The sequence below is a fragment of the Leptinotarsa decemlineata genome, unplaced genomic scaffold (assembly GCF_025532065.1).
Source record: "Leptinotarsa decemlineata unplaced genomic scaffold, Ldec_3_MD MMD2_tig00001019_RagTag_RagTag, whole genome shotgun sequence".
Taxonomy (NCBI): Eukaryota; Metazoa; Arthropoda; class Insecta; order Coleoptera; family Chrysomelidae; genus Leptinotarsa; species Leptinotarsa decemlineata.
The window spans coordinates 290,694-303,832 of record NW_027412557.1 but is presented as its reverse complement, the minus strand read 5'-3'; the positions used below and the strand labels follow the sequence as shown (position 1 = coordinate 303,832).

The following is a 13,139-nucleotide window of genomic DNA, read 5'->3' as shown; positions in this document are numbered from 1 at the left end:
CCGAAGCCCCGCCCCCGACTCCCAACATTTGCGCATGTACACCCCTACCCTCATCGCGCATGTGCGCTCCCACCATTTTCCCACCGCTCACGCATCGAAGTCGATACCCTCCGGAGAGCACTCCACAACATTCAGTTCGAGAAGTCATCTCATCGAGAGCAGTCCACTCCACAACAAGGCAGTACGTTCCAACGACCAACTTGATATTTGAGTAAGTAAATTAGGAATGTTATTTTTTATATCAACTAACTTTGTATTATTTCTTCTTTTTCAGAATGGCAACCAATACACAGGAGGTGAATAATGCTGTGGCGTCTATTCTGCCGGTGTCCGCTGACCAGGAGGAGGCAGCATCTTCGAGAGCGGTGACGGTTGACCAGCCAACCACTTCGCGTTCGCGAGTTAGGTGCAGATCTTCTAGCCCTGACTTATTCGAGGAGGAGGAGGAAGTCAGGGCTGTGAAGAAGGTTTGCCAACGACCTGCAGCAAAGGTTGGTCCTATTTCAAAGTACCGAGCTACTTGCAATAGGACTAATCCTTATGCAGGTAGTTTTTCGACCTCTCGTAAGAGGGCCTCCACACCAGCAGCAGCACCAGCAGCAGTGGAAATTCCGAGGAGTCCTTCTCCGGAGTTGGTGATATTGTCGCCGTTGGTGACGCGACTACCACCGCTGCCAGCGACACCGGCGGATCCTGAGGTGTTGGTGCCACAGCCTATCGGAGAGGTTAGTGAAAAGATGAGTGTTTTTCTGCAGAGATGCAAGAAAGCAGAACGAGCTGCCCGATCTAGCGAGGCCGAGTTGGTTACCATGAAGCGACAAATGGCTGAAATGGATAACCGACGGAGGGAACTCCAAAAGGAAATGGCCGAAATAGATCGGAATTATGCATCTCTGCAGGAAAGGTGTAAAGCAAAGACCTCTTCGATAGAGCTGTACAAAAAAGTAGTGACAGTTATGGACACTCTTTTTGTAGATGAAGTGTAAATGTAAGATTAGTTTTAGGTTAGTTAGGAGTATTTAATTATGGTAGTTTTAAGTTTATATTTGTTAAGTTTATATTGAATAAAGGAAAAGGAAGTGAAATAAAGGGTGTACACTGTTTTTTGGTTTGGTACACATTGAACAATGCGATGGTTGGAGCATTTTTCTTCACTTCCTCTTATTATCATTATTATTTTTTTATTTCAATTCCAAGTTCTTCTAGACAAATACCTCACATCAATTTTTGTGTTCTCTAATCACTTGTAAATAATTTCATGTGAAGAAAATTTAAAAAATAAAAAAATAGACATGTTTCATAGTGAAATCGACAAGTATATTTCATTTGTATTTTATCCATTCAAGTATCTCTTTCATTGAATATGTCTTATGTCACTTTGCAATTTACCCCTACTCATTGAATATGTCTTATGTCACACTACAATTTACCCCTACTCAATGTTCCACTCCTCTCCCACTCCCTCTCGAAAGTATAAAAGTAGAAATCATCTGATGAAACATTCAGTTGATCAGCTAGCATCGAGATGGAACCCGATTCAACCTCCGAACCCTATAGCTGCCCGGATCAGGGGTACAACTTCAATTACTGGGATAACAGCCAGGTACAGGTTGTCTCTTCCACCACGGAACCCCACAGTCCGCCATACGAATACCGGGATCACGACATCAGGATGCAAGTTCAGCATGTCACTGGCAGTGACGAAGGACACTTGGATGACTCGGAATATCCAGATCCTGACGGATGGTGGGACCCTGCTTATGATGACATTGTCCCAATGAGTAGCGACGACGACGATGATGACGACGACGACTCTGGTGATGATGCTGATGACGAGCTTGACGTTAGACGTCCTCCACCATCCCCTATCCTCATCGAGGATAGTCCTCCGCCATCCCCAATCCTAATCGATGATGATGTCCTCAATTCCGATGATGACATATAATCATCTACTCGTCCATCATTTCCTTTCCTTTCCTTCCACGGAGTACACACTTTTTGGTTGGTGTACACGAGGCACTGCGAGGCTGGGGCAGTGTCTTCCTCCCTTCCTCTCCCTCTTATTAGTTTTTTTTTCCATAATAATCACTAGAATTTCTCCTAATAATCGCTCAGAGTTTCATTCTTGATGTTTTCGAATCTCAAACACTGTTCTACATTTCACCCCCTCCATTTCATTTCTTCCAATATAAATATAGCAACAATCCCAGTTCTATATCATTCTTCCACAATGTCGAGTACAGGACCCATCCAAGTACATGAAATAGATTCAACGTCTGATCATTTGAGTACAACCTTCGCTCAATTTCTGCAGCGAATCTATGATCTTCCTGATGATTTCGCAGAACGAGTGGAACAAGGTATTCAGGACGACATAGATGCTGTTGACGATAATAATGCGGATGATGTGATTAGTATATCATCTGATTCAGCTGATTATGACGACGACGACATCATGAGTATATCATCTGATTCAGATGACTACTATGAGGATGATATCATTAGTATATCATCTGATTCAGATGACGATACCATAATTATTGTTTCTGATGATGAGGAGCGTTAGTCCATATCATTGCATGGATTAATAAAAAAATAACAGCCCTTTTCAGGGCTACAATTAAAGACTGAAACAATAAAAAAAATAGCTCTTTTCAGAGCTACCATTATACTTTCAAACAGAAACAGATTCATACCATTGTTAACATTATGTTAACATTATAATCTCAAACGAAATATATGTATGTGAAAGTATTCATCATTATATGCATATGAATGATTGACAAATGCCAACTTCAACTTTCATTTAAAGTAGTACTCATCATATGCATAGATATTCAATGACTATCAAATTCCAAATTTCGACTTTTCAGTCAAAGTAGTAATTTATTTGTCATATAATGTATAGATATTCAAAGACTAACAAATTTCCAACTTAGACTTTTATTAATCAAAGTATTCATTTGTCACATAATCTATGAATACTAATACAACTAACTACTGTTTGTGTGAATAATGTAGCCCTGAAAAGGGCTGTTGTTTTTTTTTTGACCAGTAGGTCCACGGTTATTGTGCCACAGGTTGGACATTATTACATATAATACATGTAGATACTCGGGTGAAGTTTGTTAGTGGCCTCTCGCAAGCTTCACACCAATTCTGTCCCATTTCCATAATTGAGACAGTGTTGTGGGTGTTGACATGGGCATACCACCCTCCATTATTGTTTCTATGCGAATAAAACCGAAAGCAGCACCAACATAGTTTTTTGTTCTCTCCATCTATTGTGCTGATCAATACGTATGCATCCAATGCACAATACAAATCCAAGGGATCTTCCAGTGTCTCACTGACATTGAGTGTTCGCATACCGATCCTCATAGCACCATCACCTTCAGTTGTGTCAGCTTCTATCCCTTCATCATCTCCTTCTTCATCCATGACCCTCTCAAACTCCATCACGTCATCATCTTCGTCGCTTTGGTTGGCCTCGTTTTCAACTTCGTCTATCTCATCTTCATCGACTCCAACATCTTCTGCTTCAACTATTACTTCCTCTAGCGGAACATTGACATCCTCATCATCTGATTCGTCTATCCAATTGTTTTCATCAACAGCAGCTATTCTATTTAATGCAGCATTTATTTTTGCAGAATTCATCTTGTTGTTGTTTGCTCACAGTTGTAGAGAGTGAATGAATGAACTCTAGGTTTGCAAGTCAACTTATATAGGAGGTGATGCGACTCCCACTTGACTCGTTTAGAGTGGAATAGTAGGAGAAGTTATCCCACTATACTTCCACATGATGTTGATTTGTATAAATAGAGATCGTAGGTATAGGAGAGAGCATTCAGAGTTTCTGTAAGTCATCTCTTTATATTTCTAATCGAATTAGTAAAATGCCGTTTCCAAAAGAGTGGAATGAAAAACCAAAAGTGTGTGTCTACCCAATGATGATTGCAGGGGCTATTGTGTGCTACTTTTGTCAAATAAGTAGACCTAAGGATTCAATCAATCCATGTACTGGTATGTGTAGTGATTGCGTGTTGCGGATTCAACTATCGCCTCCTTCTCATCCACCGAAGCGAACAAAATCGGATTATCGTCAACAACAGTTACAGTGTCTGAAGTGTTCCGAACCTATAATATTTAACAATATAGGTATCTGTAGAAATATTTGTGGTATCTGTGCTGCCGTTCCAACTCCACTGCAACGTTGTTTGCGTTGTGATACATATTCCATGAATTGTTGGAATCATGTATGCAATGCATGTAGAAGTACTTGGGATCTGTGTGAGAAGGTTGGTCAACTCTACCCCAATAGGAGAATCCATTTTTTTCAATGTTGGTGTTTGACGCACGAGCAACAACTATTGAGGAATAGAGTCAAAGAACGTTCCACATCCACAGAGACATATTAACATTTTTCATTTTTTATTATCGTTATTGTCCTCTATTATTAATAAATATATATATATTTTGAATTTATTTGTATTATTTTCTAACATTTAAAAATACATGCATGCAACACAAAGTTTTCCTCTTAAATGACAAAGATTGTTACATGCGTGAATAGTTTAGTGAGAGAGCGCATGTGCCAGTTGATGAAAGAGCGCATGCGCTAGTTTATTTTCTTCTATAAATGGTGAGGTCTCAGTAACATCATCACCTTTCCTATCCACATTCTATTGCTATCACATATCATTCCTCAGACCTTAATAATCATGAGCTCTATGCCGCTATTGATTGCTGAAGATGGTTCACCACTTGTTGATATCGATCAGACTGATTTTGAAAATATTCCAGTATTACATTTATCGAGTCAAGATTCGATAAATGATTTTGATATTAACGACTTCGTTAACTTTGCAGATGTGCCAGAACCAAATGAGCAAATTATTATTGAAAATCCGATCGTTTCGCAATTATCATCACTCAAACACTCTTCATCTACCCTTCCTCTTGGTGTTGATAAGAAATCTAGAACAATCAAGAGGAAGGTTACTAAGGCATCTTCATCGATTGTCACTGACTTTAAAGAAAAGAAAGAATCCAAAAGTGTTGTGCGACAGAAAAAACCCGCAACGAAAAGTGACAGATCGAAGAGGAAGCCAAAAGGTACTCCTAAAGAAATGAAGAGTGATTTGAAAGCTGAACCGCTATCTTCTTTCAGCCCCCTCCATCGGTTTGGGGAAATGAAAAGGAAAGCAAAATGCCGTCTTGTAAAGGCACAGATGACTATTGCTGAACTTGAAAAGAGTGAGCGAGCTATTAATGCTAATAATGAAACTCTTGAAGCATTAGATGCCAAGATTGCATTAGCGAAGGTTGAATTGGCTAGAATGTCTAAAGATGCTGATGAACTCCGTTCAAAAATTGGTAAAGATAAGCAATTCCATCAACGTTCGAGAATGCAAGCTCAGGCTGAGCTTGAGGAGTCGACTAAGCTTTATGAGACAGCATTATCAGTGAGAGATAATTGGCAAAAAGAGTTGGATACTGCATTTCAAAGTGACGGCGATTAGTTTTGGGAATGATAATGTGTTTTCAATATCGTGAGTTGAAAAATATAAGCGGGAATGGAGTATACAATTAATTTGGTTTGGTATACACAGAACATTGCGAATGGCTGGGGCAATGTTTACCGCTGCAATATTTTTCAGTTCACATACTTATAATTGAAATGAAAACAATAATGAACTTTAATATTACTTTATTCATAAAAGTCACTATTATATACATTTAAACCATATTTGATTCATCAATCCAAGAATTTTGTTCGCTAGGAAGGCCTAACCACTTTACATATACTTTATTTTTTCTTCTCTTCAACACCTTCTCAATCAGATATACGTCAGGATTCTCGGTTCGTAATAACTCTTCTTCGTAAAAACATCCTCTAATCGGCTGTTCATTCATATCTTCAAGATTATAAGTCGTTGGGATGGTTTTATTAATTTTAACAATCTTGAATAGCTCCGTGGTAAAATTCGCAGTGTAAGACTTTTCAAAAATATGTTTGTATTTACTTATACGTACAATATCATTTAATTGGAATTTGGGTTTACTTTGTCTTCCTCCAATTCCATTGATACCCTTGAATTTTAATTTTGTTGTTGAATCAACATTGATGGGTGCCATACCTATTGTACGATGAACTTTATTATTATATCTACTAGTTATAATTGGAAGAATATCAAGCCATTTGTGGTGACCTCTCATCGAAAATTCCTTGTAGAGCCATGCCTTTATTGTACGAATCACTCTTTCTGCTATAGCTGCCTTCTTTGTGCTAAATGTTGAATAATGATTGATATTATATTCTCGCATGAGAGATGAGAAGCTTTTATTGAAAAATTCTTTCCCTTGATCGCTTTGTATGTGTTTGGGGGAGTATTTGGCTTCTTTCAGTACATGTTTCATTGCATTAGTTACTGTACTACCTGTTTTATCTTTAACTGCTACAGTCCACAGATATTTGGAGTAACAATCTATCACTACAAGTATATATCGGTATCCTTCATTACTTTTTGCATAAGGTTGCAGTTCAGCTAAATCTATTTGCCATAGATCTGCAAAACCTTTGATGGTGGTTATTCTTCTACGAAAATTACGTCTTGCAGGTTTATGTAATTCATTAACAACTTGTCGTTTGACATCACTTATTTCATTAGTCATTCTATTTCAATATGATTAAAGAGAAAAGGTGATAATGTTACTGCATTGAATGATGATGTGACAGTGATCATTACATGTGAATATGTTAATATATTATACCTTCTTCACGTAATTCTTCAATTATTGAAATTATTTCATTATCATGTCCGGTATGTCCGGCTGACTTTGAAGCTACCAATAGTCGTAGGCGAGCAACTAACTCTTTCGGTGAATTCCAGTACACATAATTCACAGGTTTAGAATTATATATTTTCTCCATTTTCACTCGTTTGAGTGCTCCACCAATTTTACTTCTACTTCTTATTGGATATTGTCGTGAGTCTAATAGAGGTTTGATAACTTCACGAAATTTTTTAGAATTTGTATTTTTAAAACCATTCTTCAGATGATATTGTTTATATGGAGCATTCGTTATTTTCAATATTTTGGAATATACTTGACGAGTTTCTTCATTATCAACATCTTGTGGATTCTTCAAAAAAATCATATCATACAATTCTGGACTACCTGCGCATTCATATTTTTTCACTTTATTAGCATCCCAAAATGAAATGTTTCCATCTTTGAAATTTACCACTAGACTTCCCATTTTCAGCTTTTGTGTAATTGGATCCATACGTACGCCAAATGTTCCATCATATGCTGGATTTCTAGATTTTATATTATTCAAATGTTTCATCAAAACATCTTCACCACTTTCATTCATAACAGGTGAGATGTCAGGATCCGAGGAATCGATGTGGGACGATGATGGTGTTTCGAATAGAGTTGTTCTCATATCGTCTTGAAGTGTGCTCGTGTCACTATTCACAGATGATACACTACCAAAAGATTGTTTTCTTCCTATTGGAGTACTCATGGGATAATTTGAAGTAGATTGAACAGTTCCATGATTTGGTGATAACACTGGTGATTTAGAAGTAGCGTTTGATGATAAAACATTCAATGGTTTCATTATGGGCTCATACAATCTTTCAAGTGTCGTACGATTTTCAATATTATCATTCTTGATAGAGTTGAATTTCTGCCTGACAGCTTCTGTTGTCTCTACTAGTTGACGTTTCAAATTTATTTCATTGTTTTTATTTTCAGGATCTTTTTTTGTATTCATAATGCCCTTTTTTTTGAATTAAAGCTTAATTCGTTGGTGAAGTGACCACTACAATATTCAGTGATCGAATAAGTTCCAAAAACAAGATCATGGGTATATAAAACTATCGAATCCTTTGCGATATCTACCTTCATCTATTTTTCTATCCTTATCAATGACTAGAAATCCATATTGGTCCTCCCAGCATTTAACACACATCAATTGGAATTGTTTGAATGTTACATCGGGTGAAACATGATCTGAATAAATGTGATGTAAATTCGTCTCATCTTGTTTGAACATTATAATGAAATTGGTATTGTCACGCACTAACTGTTTGGGTACCCGTGAATATGTCTGTGCTAGATAAAAACAATCAACATCCTTATGACGTCCCATACAGAAATATGATCTAATAATATCTTGCTTTTCACATATTACATCATCGAAAATGAAAACAGAATTAGGCTTAGCGTCGGAGGGTTCCACTATTTCTGCATTATTGCTGAATGTATAAAAACCTAATCCTTTTATAGGTTCCAAAACACTTCGCAAGTACTGATATTTAGGTTGATTGAGTGATTTCGAATAGAGATACACATTTCTAAATCTCAGTCCTTGTGGATGTGTTAATAGTGATATCATTGCATTCGTCTTTCCACAATTTGAAGGTCCTATAATGAGTCCTCGAACTGATGATGGAAGTAGTGGACCATGTCTGAATACCCTTTGTCCATTCAATCCACAACCAAATTTCTCATCTAGATTATCTACAGCAAACTTTTCTTTCTGTTTTACAATGCGCATCGTGCCGTGGTTGGAGACTATATAAATGTTATTAGCTTATTCATTTCAATGTGTACCATCAAACGATACGGACGTATTGAAAGTGATCGTAAAATTAAAAGAGGTTGTGGTTTTGTTAATGATTTAATAAACAAACTTCCTTTCGAATTACATCTACCGGAGGTTATCAATACTGTGGACCGGGTACAAAATTGAAACAACGTTTAGCTCGTAACGACCCTGGAATCAATAAATTAGATATTGAATGCAAAAAACACGATATTCAATATTCTAAGCATCCATCCGATCTTGCAGCAAGACATTTAGCCGACAAAGAACTTGAATACAGCGCTTGGGATAGGGTTAAATCGAAGGACGCGAGTATTGGGGAAAGAGCAGCTGCATTACTTGTCACCAACATTATGAAAGCGAAAAGACATATGGGCATGGGTTGTAGTACCAATAAGAAAAAATGTAAGAGGAAACAAACGAAGAAAAATAAAATTAAAAAAGTTGCATTTGGTGCTGGGATAGTCCATAAAGTGCGAAATGTATTGAAGAAAGCTGGTGGGAATCAATTTGTGACGAATAATAGCAAAAAAGCTATCACTGTGGCATTGCAGGCGGCACGTAAATACCTTAAAGCTGCCGGTGGAAAGAAGAAAATCCGCACACCACGCATAATTCCTGTTCCCAAGATCGGTGGACTTTTACCATTGATACCAATTTTTGCTGGACTATCCGCACTAGGAAGTTTGGCGGGAGCTGCTGCTGGTATTACCAAGGCCGTGAATTCGGCAAAAGCCAGCAGAGCGGCTTTAATGGAAGCCAATCGTCACAATAAAACCATGGAGGCTGTAGCATTAGGCAAACGCGGAAGTGGAATATATCTCAAACCATACCGTAAAGGTTTAGGACTATATTTAAAACCATACAAAGCCACAAACAAAACAAAAAACTAATTGAACCCCTACCTCAGAGGCCTCTTACTGATCTCGATCTCAGTTATTATGCACAAAAAATGAAAATTCCACATTTTCGTGGTGTTTTTATGCGTGATAGATTACCATCTTCAGGTCCAAAACAAAACGAGACAGCTATTGTTAATTTAGATGGAATAAGTGGACCAGGAACACATTGGGTGGCATATAAAAAATGTGGGAAAGAAGTCACATATTTCGATAGTTTTGGAGATCTACCCCCACCATTGGAATTGACTCGATTCTTTCGAAAATGTTCGAATGTAAAAATCAAATATAACTATGATCGACAACAGAAATTTAATACAGTTCTCTGTGGTCACTTGTGCTTGCAGTTTCTCTCTAAATAATTTTCCAAATAAAAATGGATTCAACACCAAAACTGGATCGGGAGGCTATCAAGGGAATGGGGTTTTCACTTAGAATGTTTTCAAAATATGGTACCTTGAAAAAAATGGATAAAGTGATGCTTGCAAATATGCCTAAGGAAGTGATACTTGCATGTGTTGCACATGAGATTGCATATGTTTGGGAAAAGTTGCCTAAGCATCTGCAAGATGACATCGATATAATGAAACATAGATATTGTTATGAGCACCACCACCACGATCAAAATTCAGAATCGGATGTTAATGACGGTCCTATACCTCGGAAATCTATGTGTTGTATTTGTAATATAGAGGATGTGAATATTGGTATCAATAAAAATGATACTTATTACAATACAACACCTTCCAAAAAGTGTAAATTGTCTCAAATGTGCTGTTGCTGTGTACAATAATAAATTGAAATGTGTTTCAAAATATTCATCAGTCATGTCACGAAAGTTCGAGCTACAAGCTGTCGGGACAAGTGTCTTGAGTGCGGATTTTTTTCCACCAATTGAATTGGATAGGAACAGTCGTTATGGATTAGGACTTTTGGGATTCTATGGATGCAATACAATCAATAATATAACTGAAGCTAATAACTTAGTTAGTTTTAGAATCAGTAATGACAACTCATCGATACCCCAAAAGTTGACAATTGAAATTCCATGTGGTGCTTATGAAATAGAAGAGATCAATGCCGTCATACAGAAACATATCATGTTCAGATTGTTTCATGATAAAAAACCAAATGATGTCGTTGCAGATGATATTTTCTATCTACACGCCAATAATAATACATTCAAATGTGAAATGCGATCCAAATATGAAATTGATCTGACACATCCAAATTCAATAGCAGAAATGATGGGGTTCGCTCATGAAATATTTCCACCAAATCAGATACATGAATCATCATTACCAATAAACATTACAACTGTGAGACTTATCCGCTTAGATTGCAATATAATATCTGGTTCATATATAAATGGTGAAGAATCCCACATTCTTTTCTCATTCGATATTGATGTTGAACCTGGCTACAATCTTACTAAAGAACCACACAGTATTATATATATGCCTGTCAGTCCAGAAGGTCGTCAATTGATTCACAACATTACAGTGCGTATTTTGGATGAAAAAAATAACCTTATCGATTTTGGAAGTGAAGAAGAGATTTTCATTATTTTGGAATTGAAGAAAATCGAATAACTGTTGTTATGGGTTTCATTTATAATAGACAAAATCGCATTGAACAATCCCAAACGAGTTGCACTATCAAAAAGAAAGGTGTGCATAAAAAGAAGCTCATTCCACAAGTGTATGCTAAACAGTTAGCACATAACGCTCTGTCTGTGAGTGATCTTAAATTTTTGAAATCGATTGGATTGAAAGTGAGAAAATAACAATGGTGCTCGAAACAAACAATGAAAAGTTGAATATATTCAATGAACCAGTGCTCGATCATTCTCTCATAAGTTTACATGAGCACACATATAAGCCCTATGGATCACCGCTATTCAGGAATTCGGATGAAATCAGAATTGCAATCAATAATCAAGATGTTATACTAGATATTGCCGAGAGCTTCATTTACATAGAAGGTAAATTCACCCCCAAAGATGTAGCGAAAACATGCTATCTCTCGAATAATGCAATTGCATTTCTCTTTGACGAAATTCGTTATGAAATGGGAGGTGAACAAGTGGCTGTTGTTAGAAAACCTGGGATAACATCTACAATGAAAACCATGATATCATTTGGACAATCTCATGCTAACACATTATTGACATCTGGTTGGGGACTTTCACAATTGAAGCAAGATATCTTGGATACAAACAGTCATGTTTTTAGTGGAAAACTACCACTGAAATATTTGATGGGTTTTGCTGAAGATTACAACAAAAGTATCTTGAATGCCAAACAGGAATTGATTTTGATTATCGCTCGATCATTCAAAAACTCATATATAGGTGAGGTTGATGCTGATTTGGAAATAAATAAAATCGAATGGAAAATAAGGCATATTGTACCAGATGATAAACACAAGCTCAAACTTTTGAGTAGAATAAACAAAAGCGGTCTGAATGCCAAAATCAAGTTGGCGTATCGTATGTGGGACCTCTATGAACTACCATCATTACGTGGGACTTCTTCAGACATATGGGCCATCAAAACAACTAACGCATTGGAAACTCCTCGTTTTGTCATCATCGCATTCCAAAGTACTACCACATCTGAAGATAGAACACAAGATATTACAAAATTCACAACTGCTGATATCAATAGTATTCGAGTATACTTGAATTCTGAAGTTTATCCATATGAGCGTTGGAATTTGAATTTCGATAAAAAACTTGATGCTCCTGCTTATTATGCTTTTGAGAGTTTCCAGCGAAGTTATTATGATAAAGATATGAGTGAACCTCTGATGGACATTGGACAATTTAGAGAGAATCCACTATTCGTCATCGATTGTTCCCATCAACCGAATGCAACAAAATCATCAACTATTGATATAAAGATTGAGTTTGAGACGAGGAAGACCAAGTTTCCAGACAACACTAAAGTATATGCATTAATTTTGCATGATACAGTTTTAACATACAATGCATTGGATGGTTCAGTTCATAGCAGATATTGACACTTTTTTTTTTTCACTCTATCATGTACTGTTTTATGATCTTTTTTTTTTTTTATTTGTAACTGACTTATATCATGTATTGTATTTTATATCATATTTATTGTTTTGTAATCATTTTCTATTGTATTTCATCAGATTTAAATAAATAAAACATGAAAATAATACAAAGTTTTTTATTTGACATTATTTATGATTCACAGGAACATACAGACTATCTAAAATAACTTCTTCCTCATAATCATCATTTTCGCGACCATCTTCAATTTCCTCTCGATTTTCATCATTCAATTCAAAGTGATGAATAATCCATTCTGGCAAGTATGGTTGGAGGCTATACAGGAATCTTCTTAGGTTCAGTTCAATCATAACCTCACAAAGTTGCCACAATTCCAATTCATTATCCAAAAATTTGTTGCAAACTTCTGCACCACTCCAATAGTTCTCAGCATCACGAAGGCATAATTCGATTTGTTTTTCATCATAGCATACACTCATATCATAAACGCTTGCATGTTCGGCTCCATCACCCAACACCTTCAATTTAGACGACAAATGTTGAACCGATGATTTGAGATCTACAATATCGACCCAAT

General features: G+C 36.7%; 2 protein-coding genes across 7 annotated transcripts in view; one reads left to right on the top strand and one right to left on the bottom strand.

The window, feature by feature from the left end:
• LOC111512666 (Protein phosphatase Slingshot) overlaps positions 1-13,139 on the bottom strand; it is a 389,035-nt gene that overhangs the window by 182,357 nt on the left and 193,539 nt on the right. The gene's annotated exons all lie outside the window — the stretch shown is intronic.
• LOC141482270 (uncharacterized) lies at positions 6-1,185 on the top strand. The gene is made up of 2 exons (XM_074175283.1): positions 6-211; positions 275-1,185. The coding sequence occupies exons 1-2, from the start codon at positions 60-62 to the stop codon at positions 984-986; spliced, it is 864 nt and encodes a 287-aa protein (XP_074031384.1). The 5' UTR covers positions 6-59; the 3' UTR covers positions 987-1,185.

Excerpts from the sequence above, each read along its gene's own strand:
- LOC141482270 (XM_074175283.1), top strand. The coding sequence starts at position 60 with ATGTGCGCTCCCACCATTTTCCCACCGCTCACGCATCGAAGTCGATAC. Across the intron at positions 212-274 it reads ACGACCAACTTGATATTTGA|AATGGCAACCAATACACAGG; the intron begins GTAAGTAAATTA and ends CTTCTTTTTCAG.